The 12,141-nt window shown below is 40.8% G+C and overlaps 1 protein-coding gene across 15 annotated transcripts in view; it reads left to right on the top strand.

Annotated features, from left to right (window-relative positions):
- USP40 (ubiquitin specific peptidase 40) overlaps nt 1-12,141 on the top strand; it is a 76,663-nt gene that overhangs the window by 11,715 nt on the left and 52,807 nt on the right. For 14 of the 15 annotated variants that reach the window (XR_004623681.1, XR_004623680.1, XR_004623682.1 and 11 more), the window contains 4 exons: nt 712-855; nt 3,265-3,393; nt 9,676-9,774; nt 11,441-11,548. Coding sequence is in view for 12 of the 15 variants with exons in the window: in XM_034655430.1 (XP_034511321.1) it covers nt 712-855; nt 3,265-3,393; nt 9,676-9,774; nt 11,441-11,548 (480 nt within the window). In the remaining 3 variants the exon portion in view is untranslated. The remainder of the gene's footprint in view (nt 1-711; nt 856-3,264; nt 3,394-9,675; nt 9,775-11,440; nt 11,549-12,141) is intronic. The other variant, XM_034655431.1, reaches the window with a different exon arrangement.

The following is a 12,141-nucleotide window of genomic DNA, read 5'->3' as shown; positions in this document are numbered from 1 at the left end:
TTTTTTGCCACCCCCTTCCCAACACAGCATTAGTGCTAAGGGTTTGGGGAAAGCTGATGACTTTTCAATAAAAAGCATCTTCATTTAGCATTTTGTTTTAAAGCAAGGAAATAAAAAATATCTTTTTACCTGTTTTTAAGGACAGTCATTACAAAACCACAGTCAGTGGGTCTTAACATTTGGGGCGTGAGAGCCCTTTGAAGGTCTGATGAAAGCTGTGGATCTTCTCCCCATAAAAATACTTGTATGCAAACCATGTTACTTCAAGGACTCAGATCCACTGAAATAGGTCCGTAGGTCCCAGGTGAAGAGCTCTAGTCCTTCAGTAAATAAAAGGACCATGTGCGTGCTAGGCAAAGCGGAGGCCCTGAGGAGGCCAGGACTCACAGGGAAGGAGCAGTGTTAGGGGAACACCAGTTACAACACGCATGTTTGGTAGCTTTGATTTTAGGATATCAACACCAAAACCATAAACTTGGGTTGTAAATTTTTAGTTGTTAATATAAATGAGTGATACCACCTTTAGTCATATAAAAGAGAGAATTAATGTCAAGAGCTGTCTTGATTCCAAAGTGATAAATTTATGTGATTGAAGCACACATTTCTCTTAACTGCGTCACGGGTTGCTTTTTTATATCTTAAGAAGCATTATGTATTCTTTTCTATAACTTTGCTTTTAAAAAAAACCATAAAAATTTTTTCTTTCAACAGTCTGCCAAATTACGTAAGCTGCCTCCCTTTCTTACTGTTTCATTATTAAGATTTAATTTTGATTTTGTGAAGCGTGAACGATACAAGGAAACTAGCTGTTACACGTTCCCTGTCCGGATCAATCTCAAGCCTTTTTGTGAACAGGTTTGAACTATTTTATTGTGAAATTCTTTCTTTTTTCCTCTCAATCTTGAGGGTTTTTTTATTGGCCTCGTTTTCGGTTGGCTTATTGCAGAATCTTTCAGCCTGGCCCTGTTAATATTTTGAGTTGGGTAATTCTTTGTTGTGGGGGCTGTATCCCATGTGTTGTAGGGTTTTAAGCCACATCCCTGGCCTCTGCCCACTAGATGACAGTAGCATCCCACCTTCCCACCCCACCCCCAGTAGTGACAAAAGTGTCCAGACCTTGCCAAGTGTCCATGCCTCCCCTTGGGGGGAAAGCGTGGATAAAATCAGTCCCAGCTGAGAACTACTGGTTTATTACAGTCCTTTTGATTTCCGAAGTATGGATTTGTTCTCAGTTCTTTTTATTAAACTCTCCTTGAAAAATCTTTGAAAGGAAAATTTAAGAACAAAATTAGAAATGACCCTACATTGGGAAATGATCCTACATTAGGAGAAATGATGATTAATTAGTACTTTCTTATTTGGATTTAGTTTACATGAGACGCAATAATGAATTACACATCTAGAAAGTGAATAGCTAATTGGAACTTCGCTAGAATTTATCATCTTTGAGATACAGGAAGGAAAGTTTTGAAAACAAATTAATTATACAATCAATGTACTTTATAAGCCATTTTAAAATATTTTCTATATAATTGCTATACTTACCAAGATCAGAGCCATGAGACTGCTGCACTTCTTATTACAAATCATTACTAGTATGTTTATCAAGACCAGAAAGAACGTTTATTAAGTAGCTATTGAGTTTCTTTGTATAAAAATCATATTTTCTTTATTCTTAAATTCGGATGGGCCTTCCTCCACTTCAAGCCTGATAGCTGTGCCTTTTGGGTTTCTTCCAGAGTACGTTAATATACCCCCCCCGTTTACTGCCTCAATAAAACGGTTTGGGGGGGGCACCTATGTGGCTCAGTCGAGTAAGCATCCAACTCCTGATCTCAGCTCAGGTCTTGATCCTCAGGGTTGTGAGTTCAAGTTCCGCATTGGGCTCTGTGCTAGGTGTGAAGCCTACTTAAAAACAACAACAATAATTTTTTTGCAGTATAACTGAGTTAATTATAATTTTCCAGTTTTGTTAAGAAATAATTGACAGACATCACTGTGTACATTTAAGGTGTACAGGATGACGGTTTGGTTTATATACATAGTGAAATGACCACACTAGATTTAGTTAACATGCATCATCTCATATGGAAAAATTTTAGCTCTTTTCAAAAAGGTAGTTTGTCACATTATTCTAACATGCTTTGAAATAACAAAATTGAAATAGGTGAACCATTGAGCACTAGCTAAGAAATTGACCATAGTTTTACTTTTTGATTTCTATATTAATGAAAAAAATCGTCACTTTGCATCTTTGTTTATATCTCTCATCTTTTGCCTGAACCAGATATTTAAAAAATACTACTTACTTTAAAAGTACAGTGTTTCAAGGGAGTAAGTTTCTTAGCTAATTGGCACCTTTCAAGTAGTGTATTCACATGCAAGGTACCTTTTACCCTAAAGTAGATTTTTTTTTTTAAGATTTTATTTATTTATTTGACAGAGACGCAGCCAGCAAGAGAAGGAACACAAGCAGGGGGAGTGGGAGAGGAAGAAGCAGGCTCCCAGCGGAGCAGGGAGCCTGATGCGGGGCTCGATCCCGGGACCCTGGGATCACGCCCTGAGCCGAAGGCAGACGCTTAACGGCTGAGCCACCCAGGAGGCCCCTAGATTTTTTTTTTTTAATGCCAGTATGTAAGTGTTCATCAGTTGGATCAGTCATAATTAAAGAGCACATTAATTATAGAAAAGATTGATCATAGAAGAAAGAAACTGTTCATCCCACTAAACGGCCTCTAAACAAACAGCTAGTATTCATAACTGCTTAGTTCCTGTGACGCGGAGCACAGAGTGTCAGGAGGGTGACAGTGGATAGGGCTCTGACTCTGAGGCCGATGACTGTCTAGTTGGAATACAGGACAAATTCAACAGCTGAAGAACACATTTCTAAAGCAGCATAGTGGGTATAATACTAAGGTGGTTTTCTCTTGCTAAAACTATCGCAGATGCATTGGGTGTGTGTTTTATTAGCGCTTTGGCTTACATGATCTTAGCCAAAGTACATAAAAATAACAGTTTGTGTGTTCTCATATTTAAGAGGCAGAATTTGCTTGGTTGTCACGTGACCGGTATTAGATGAATGACCGTTTTCAATCTAAGAATTAAAAATTTTTAAATTTAAAGCCACTTATTCAAATTTATCTTAATTTACCCTTAAATACCCTTAAACAACAGTAGTGAACAGTTTTCTTATTTTAATAGTTGAAATTCATGTATCTTTCCGTTTCACATAAACTATCACCGTTTATGCTCTTTTTCTCATAGAGTGACTCAGATGACTTGGAGTATGTATATGACCTCTTCTCGGTTATTATACATAAAGGCGGTTGCTATGGAGGACATTACCACGTGTACATTAAGGATGTCGATCATCTGGGAAACTGGCAATTTCAAGTAAGCATAGAAATTAGTTCTAGTCTTACTATTTTGGTGAAGATCATCTTTTTCCATTTATTATATATATTTACCCTAGGAAATTTTTATAGGCATGGAAAGTTAATGCAGTTAGAAGTTTCAAAATTTTATTTCTAAATAGTTTCATACTCACAGGAAAATAACCAGCATCATGGAAACACCTTCTATATATACTCTTCACCTGCATCCTTCAGTTGTTAACCATTTGCCAAATTTGTGCAAACACAAACACAGTAAACATTATGAGTACTGAAGCACCTGAAATTAAGGTGAAGGCATCAGGCCCCTTTACGCTTAAACACTTCAGTGGTTCCTCCTGCGAACGAGGGCATTCCCTTACCTAAGCGGAGATCAAAGTCAGAAGCTTTAACATTGAGATGGTACTGCTCTCTAATAAGGAGTTTATACTGCGATTCCACCAGGTGTCTCGTCCAGATCCTTTACAGCATTTTCTTCCCACTCCAGTGTCCAGTGCAGGGTCCTGCATTATATTTAGTTAGCGTATCTCTTAGGTCTCCTGTAATCAGTAACTGTTCCTTGCTTTTCTTTGTCTCTCAATGCACCAGCCAAAGATGATAAAGATTTTCCTCCTATACTGTCTTCTAAAAGTTTTATATTTTTGCCTTTTACATTTGAAATTTCTCAGTCTTCCTGGAATGGTTTCCTATGAATGGTGTGTGATTTTTTTTTTTTTTTAACCAGGTTGCCCATTACCATTTATTGAATAATCCATTCTTTCCCCACCAATCCACAGTTCCAGTTCTGATGGATCAGTTGTTTATCTATGTAAGAGTCCTTTTGGACCCATCTCTTCTGTTTCATTGCTCTTTTTTTCTATTCCGAGGCCAGTACCACAGTGATAATTTCTGTAGCATTGTATTAAGTCATGACATCTGATAGGGCAAGCCTTCTTATGTGGTGTTATTCTTCAGGAGTGTCTTGGCCTTTTATTCTTCTGTGACTGTTTCTAGAGTCAGCTTGTTAGTGTTCACACACACGACACCCGTTCTCAGAAGTAGTACGGTTTTGAAGCTACATACGTAAGTCAGATGTGTCTTTTCATATTTTAGAGCTTCTTGTTGAAAAAGTTTTGTAATTTTCTTTTTTTTTTTTTTAAAGATTTTATTTATTCATTTGACAGAGATAGAGACAGCCAGCGAGAGAGGGAACACAAGCAGGGGGAGTGGGAGAGGAAGAAGCAGGCTCATAGCGGAGGAGCCTGATGTGGCTCGATCCCATAACGCCGGGATCACGCCCTGAGCCGAAGGCAGACGCTTAACCGCTGTGCCACCCAGGCACCCCAGGTTTTGTAATTTTCTTAAGAATTTGCAGATGTTCTAAGGGAAAGCACTTCCTGGAAATCTAGTTCCAATTATTTGCAATGGAAAGAATCAAAGTGTGTTACACAACAACCCCAAACTCTCAACCAGTTTTCCGACCTGTACGTAAAGCACAGTGAGTTACAAACCACGGTGGTAGGATGTAGAATGCTTATGACGTCTTCCCGATTACCAGACAGGTGGTATTGTTAACCAAAAGTTGCACCACATACAGGAATACAGCTTCTCTGGGTGACAACAGTGTTCTGGGTGCACATTCTCTTTGTTGGCATTGTTTGCTTTTCAGAACATCCGTCTGCATTTCTCGTGCTCCATTCATTGTACTTAGATAGTAAAAAGTATCTGGATATTTAAAAAGTCAGACTTTCTGTTTGATATTTACCAGGGAAATGTTCTGTGGGGCTGTGTCTCAACTTTGTATTTGTTTGACTATTTGAGGCTAGTGTATGAAATGCAGTTACCATTAGTTTATTGATTTTATAAACCAGCCATCTTGCTAAACCCTCTTAGTTGCAGACATTTTTGAGGAAGGACTGTTTTGTTTCACGCTTTCCTGTCCTTTACCTTCCATTTCGTTCGGCCGAGAACGTCATACAAGCATCATTCCCATATGCTTGTGCCATGTTTGCCAAGGCGCTAGTTTGTCAGACGAAGGGTCTAATTCAGGTCTAATTCAGCTCTCAAGGTTTCTGTGCTTAGTTTGAGCTGATTCCTATCATGCTGCCTGTCTTCGCTGCTTTCTTAGTTTCCAAGGTCCTGTAGTAGAGAGTTCGGGTTCTCTAAAACAGCCCCCTCCCTAAAAGATGTTGTTGAAGGCTTTTCTTAGATGCCGGTAGAAGCTTGTGGACAGGTCTAATAAATATTATGTGGAATATAAATGTTATATTCTTTTCTTCGCCTTGCCCACTGCAGTCTTGGCTTTTTTTTTTTTCCAGGTGTGCCTTCATCTGTGTAACCTTTTTTCCCAGTGTTGCCCTATGTCTTCGGTCTGAGAGAGGGCCCCACTTTCCACCCTGGTTCGGCTTCCAGCTCAGGGCGTGCGCCGCTGCTCCCCCCAACGCCCGCTGCAGTTTTTGCTCAGCCACTGTCCGTTTTCCGGCACTTTTAGAGTTGGCGAGATCTAGCGTCAGTCTTTGATGCATAAAATATTAATTTGCAGTTTCATTTGCAAGTTTATTGTTGAGGTCACACACAGAGGTGGCCTCATACAGCGGCGAGGTCGCATGTCTCAGGCGGTGGTTCTCTCTTCCGTGTCTTCGTTCTGGGTTGTGCTTCCTTGGACGGCTCTGCGCTAAGGCGTTCACTTCCTCAGAATCGTTTCGCTCGTGTCTGGCATCGTCAGGCTCTTCTCCTGGGTCTGCAGTGTGACTCATGAGGGCAGACCGGCACTCCTTCATTTGGTTTTGCTCCCTGCACTGCCTCTCTATTCCTGAAGCTCTGTGACGTTAGTGAGGTCTTCCTCCAGGCGTAAAGAACAATCAGAAGATCGCTTTCCATTAGTGCTTAGTCTGTTTCCTTATCCATGCCTTGTGTGAAGCATCCCATTTGTTAAATTTTTTTCCTTATTCTGTTCTCCCAGAACCACTACTTTTTCATCCAGAGCTCTGTGCTATTCAAATAATGAGTAGTGCTTTAAGAAGTTCAGCTTTAGTACATACACCTGCTGGACCCTGCTTGTCTTTTTATTACCATTATTCTAAGAGATTTCTTGTGCCCAGAGACATAGGATTCCATATACCCTAATCATACCCTGGTATTGTTCTTTCTCCTTATAGTTTGGCAATCTCTCCTTCCCGTTCAAGGAGCTGTTCCCTGCATTCATGGAGTTCTTTATCGGTACAGGCTGCAAAGAAATAACTTCTATGACGGATTAGACACAGTTTTCCCTGGTTTTAAGGCCCCATTTCAGGAGCTCCGGGCTGGCTTAATCGGTAGAATGTGTGACTCTTGATCTTGGGGTCATAAGTTTAAGCCCCTTGTTCGGGGTAGCATTTATTTAAAAAAAAATAATAATAATAAAATATGAAGGCAACAATTCCATCTCTCTGTCTAGAAGATGATCCCTTTCTTCTAGTATGGAGGCCGTTAACTATTCAAAATCTGACTAGATCTGGCTGTGGAAAGGAGCCTCATCTTTGCTTTCTGCCTCTCTGGAGATCTTTCGCTTCGATGACGGTTGATTGACATTATCTTGCACATCTGAGGAAGTGGGTCAGAGAAGACTTCACAACAGCTCCCAGTAGGCAGCCTGGAACTAGTTCCTACTGTCCCAGCAAGGCCAGGGTTGGACGCTGGCAAAGCGGAGGAGGACTGGGCCTAGCCTGTTTGTGACCTGCACCAGCGTGTCAAATAGGGGGCAGTTCTGGCCTGCCTCTCCCCTTCTACCATTTTTAAATCTCTTTTTCCTTAATCACGTCTTTAAACATATTAAACATGCTATTTTATTGGTCTGATAATCGCAGTATCTGAAGACTTCGTAGATCTGATTTGGATATCTGCTGATTCTACTTCCTTGTGATTTCGTTATTTTAGACTGTAGCCTCGGGTGGTTCGTTTTTTAAGAATGTGATTTATTGGAGTAATTTGAGGGCTGAGTTGAAAATGCCTTCCTCTGAAAAAAGTCTTTGTCTCTACCTCATGCCTGGGGTCACTTCCAACCCTTAACTTTACAATCAGATCTTGATTTAATGGTTTTAGAGCCATACAGCTAGTGTGAACTTGGACCACAAACCCCTATGGGGACCTACTTGTGATTACAGATTATTAGAGATGTTTTTCTACCTTCATCTAGTATCAAGGTCAATGCAAGCCAGTTCCTCATTGTCCGTTATTGTAGGGTGGATTTTTTCCTAGGTTGTGTTTGCACTGAGAGGGTAGGTAACTCTTTCTTTCTAGCTGTCTGCTGAAGTTTATCTTTGTGGTATAATTAAAAAGTATATACTTGGGGCACCTGGGGTGGTTAAGTCAGTTAAGTGTCCGACTCATGATTTCAGCTCAGGTCATGATATCATGGGTCGTGAGATTGAGCCCTGCGTCAGGCTCTGTGCTCAGCGGGAGTCCGCTTAGATTCTCTCCCCGTCTCCCTCTGCCCCTCTCTAACCCCGCTCGTGTGTACTCTCTCTGAATCTCTCTCTCTCTCAAATAAATAAATCTTAAAAGAAAGAAAGAGCATATACTTGGTGTTTATCCCAGATTGCTGGAATAGAGGTCCTTGAAATCGATGAGTGTTAGGCGTGTCTTTTATTGTTCGTTATGAACAACCTGAGTTCATGCTAATGGGATGACTTTTGGTGGGGCCTAGATATCTTCAGAGTGAGGGCTGGTCACCAGAGGAGACAATCACATGAACAGAGTATTGGTGTTTTTAGCCCCAGCTCCTGACCTGTGGAGGGAAGAGGGACTGGTGATGGAGTTCAGTCCGTCAGTCATGCCTACATGTTGAAACTTTGATTAAAACTCTGAAGCAAGGAGCGCCTGGGGGGCTCAGTCAGTTAAGCGTCTGCCTTCAGCTCAGGTCATGATCTCAGGGTCCTGGGATTGAGCCCCATGTTGGCCTCCCTGCTCAGTGGGGAGTCTGCTTCTCCCTCTCCCTTTGCCCCTACCCCCGCTCGTGTTCTTTCTCTCTCTCTCTCTCTCAAATAAATAAATAAAATCTTTAAAACAAAAACAAAAACTCTAAAACCAGGAGACTAAGGAAGATTCTGGGTGGTGAACACATCCACATGCAGGGAGGGTAGCCACCCTGATTCCATGGGGACAGAGGCTCCTGCCCTCGGGGCCCTTCCTGACCTCGCCCTATGTACCTCTCCCTCTGCCTGTTCATTTGTATCCTCTGTACTAAACTGTAGTCCTGTGTACAAGGTCCTTAGTTCAGTGAGCCATTCCAGGAAATTATCAAACCTGAAGTGGAGATTGTAGGAACCCTAGAATTTGTAATCAGCCAGGCAGAAGTGCAGGTGGCCTGGGACCCCATTTGTGGCTATTGTCTGAAGTGGGCAAGTCTTGCGGGACTGCGTGAAGTTAGTATCAGAACTGAACTGAATTGTGACACGTAGGTGGTGGCAGAGGACCGGAGAACTGGTTGTTTGGAAAACCAGTCATTCAGCTCCATGCCTTGGGGGGTCCTTAGGCTTTGTCTCCCAGGTCTCGTCCTGTATGAGCATCAGAGTGGATGCTATGTCAGCAAAGTGGGACAGCTGGAGGCCTCAACTCTGGATTTCCTACCTGGGTTCCCGTTTTGCTTGTTCTCTGAGGATTTCCCTGATACTCTCTTGCTAATTCAGTGTGTGTTTTAAAAAGATGCCTTTGTTTGTTTTGTTGTGTTTACTTATCCAGCATTTTAGTAATCTTTCAGTGGGATCATTGTATTAGGTCTACCATTTTCTTTTGCTGTTTCTTTATATTTTTGTCTCTTGTTATTTGGTCTATTTGTATTTATGGTTTTAAGTCAAGTGAAAATACTTTTGCAAGATAGCATGTATAAAAAAATTAAAAAATAAAAATACCTTATTTTGACATGTTCTTGAATAACTTCATAGAGCGGGGTGCAAAGTTGGATGATCAGGGAATAGAGGTGAGTGCTAAGCTGCACTCACCAGCGACACACAACATGTCAGGATTCATAGAGTGCAGCCGAAGTGGTGCTTTCCAGGAACCCGTCGGGACCTACCGTGTGGGTGTTGTGCTGGAAGTTTATCTCACGGTCCTGTTCACAGATAATGCCATAGAGGTTAAATAACGTGTCCAGGATTAGTCAACCAGAGCTGGAAATCAAAGTCAGGTCTGCTGGATTCCAAAGTATACCTAAGTTATTACGATGTTTTTATCATCATTTCTCCATCTTGAAACTTCCACCACACAAACATTTCTGTTTTGTAATTTTACCTTTTAAGGGATAAATTATTATTGTTTTTCATTCTAGGAGGAAAAAAGCAAACCAGATGTGACTTTAAAAGATCTCCAGAATGAAGAAGAGATTGACGATGATCCACTGATAATTCTGAAAGCGATCTTACTACAGGTAGAGAGTTTATATTTGCGTGTGTATTTCAGACATGCGTGCAAATGTGTAAGAGTTCGTTGCTAGAACTGATATCGGTACTATTCATAGCCTTTTCCTTTGGGACATTCTCTGTGTCTGTTTTCACAATTTGTTTATTGGAGACTCTCTGGTTATAAAAAAGTTCATATTTGTGGTAGAGAACTTGAGAGAGAAAAAAACTAGGAAATATATAAAAAGTATAAAATATGTAAAAGTATAAATAAACCAAGTACCCAGTTGTTGTTAACACTTTGATGTATATTCTTTGCATTCTGTCTTCTCCTTGTTTATATGCATATGTTGGGATTCGGTTATGGAGTTTTTGGGATTACTGTCCTTTTAAATAGAATTGGGATTTACCATACATATTGTTGTGGAATTTGCTCTCTCCCAGTGTTATCCTTCTACTCTCTGTAGTTCCTGAGGTTATGCCCCCTTTTTCATTCCTGATACTGATATACTGATAATACCTCAAGTGTATGACTTTTTAACATTTGCTTAGCACAAACGTTGTGTTGTAAGGGTGGTAGGTCTCCTTGCGTGTATTTATCATTCTTATGAAGACTTTTTCTTAACTCTTTACCACAGACCTAGGCTGAGTCCTTTAACCACCTTGGTCTTTGGCCACTCTGTCAGTCTGCTGGGGCTTCTATAACAGAGGACCACAGACTGGGTGGCTTAAACACCAGAAATTTATTTTCTCACAGTCGTGGAGACTGGTAGTCCAAGATCCAGGTACCAGCGGATTTGTTTTCTCCTGCGGCCTCTCCGTGGCTGGCAGGTGGCCACCTTCGCACTGTGTGCTCACATGGCCTTTCCTCTGCACTCGTGCATCCTTCGGGTCTCTATGTGTCCACATTTCTTCTTCGTAATAAGGACACCAGTCGGATTGGACAAGGATGCACCCTAATGACCTCATTTTTCACATCATCACTTCTTTAAGGCCCTTTCCAAAAAAAGTCAGAGTTGAAATCTTGAGGGTTGAGGAGTCAGCATATGAATTAGCAGGGGGTGGGGGATGGACACATTTCAGCCCAACACAGTCACTTCTTCCCCCTTTTAGAATTTGTTTATATTTGGAAACATTCAGAAGAGATATTGATAAGCCTTTTTTGCACCTAAGTGTTTCTTGTAAAATCCCACAAAATACCCAATCTCAGAATACTCTGTGGATATTGCTCTTTAAATGTTTAAACTTGGGGCACCTGGGTGGCTCAGTCGTTGAGCGTCCAGCTCTTCATTTCGGCGCAGGTCAGGATCTCAGGGTCGTGAGATTGAGCCCTGAGTTGGGCTCCACACTCAGCAGGGAGCGTGCTTGGGATTCTCTCTCTCCCTCCCCCCCCACACTCGTGTGGGCACACGTGCGCATACGCTCGCGTGTGCGCTCTTTCTCAAGTAAATCTTTAAAAGTAAATAAATAAATGTTTAAACTTTGGTACAGGAAAGCATAATTCAAGTTTTCTAAACTGAGGCTTAATCTGCTTTTTAAAAAAATGTTTATTTTGAAATAGTTATGGTTAATCCACTTACATGTTTGCTGTCTTAGGCACTTTTAATTAGATATAATTCTCTTGGTCGCTTTGAACTCATAAATGTTACAGTTAAATCTCATTACATTTTCTTAAATGATTGTTTCTTTCAAAAGGAGGAGAATAATGTAATTCCTGTTGATCAGCTGGGCCAGAAACTCTTGAAAAAGATAGGAACGTCGTGGAACAAGAAGTACAGAAAACAGTGTGGACCACTGCGAAAGGTAATACATGACATCTGTACAGGAGGTCCCATGCCAGGAAATTTTATTATGATCCCTTTGCAACGAAAATTTAGGTGAAAATAAAATCAGTATTTTTATTTAATGGTTAAAGTTCAGTTAAGTTACTTATTAAGTGTTATTAAGTAATTTATCGTAGAATCAAGAAGTAAGCAGGAAAAGAGGGGAAAGGCTTATAATACAACAGCAGGAAATGTCATGAAATCCATACCCTAAAGGTCATCATTTTACTTATAGAAGTGTTTTAAGGTGTTACCGCAATTCTGCCTTGATCTTTCTTTTACACATAATCCTGTTAAACCTGGTGATCGGGTTTCCTAGGCTGTGAGACTAGATACAAAAACTGAACACAAGTCAAACAGCTTGACTGAAAACAAACACAGCAACACTTAGTAAATATTTTGGAGCTATTTCTTACGGAAGCAAGGAGCTTACACACCTTCCGTAAGTGCATCTTTTCCTTAGACCCCACTGCAGAAGTGAATGTTGGCTGAGTGACTCTGAGTCCGTAGCATAGGTTTTAAGGTTTTCATTTAAAATGATTGGGTTGCTGTTTCAGTATTTTACTCTTAAGT

Source organism: Ailuropoda melanoleuca, chromosome 2, assembly GCF_002007445.2.
Source record: "Ailuropoda melanoleuca isolate Jingjing chromosome 2, ASM200744v2, whole genome shotgun sequence".
Lineage (NCBI taxonomy): Eukaryota > Metazoa > Chordata > Mammalia > Carnivora > Ursidae > Ailuropoda > Ailuropoda melanoleuca.
This window is presented reverse-complemented; position numbering and strand designations above follow the sequence as displayed.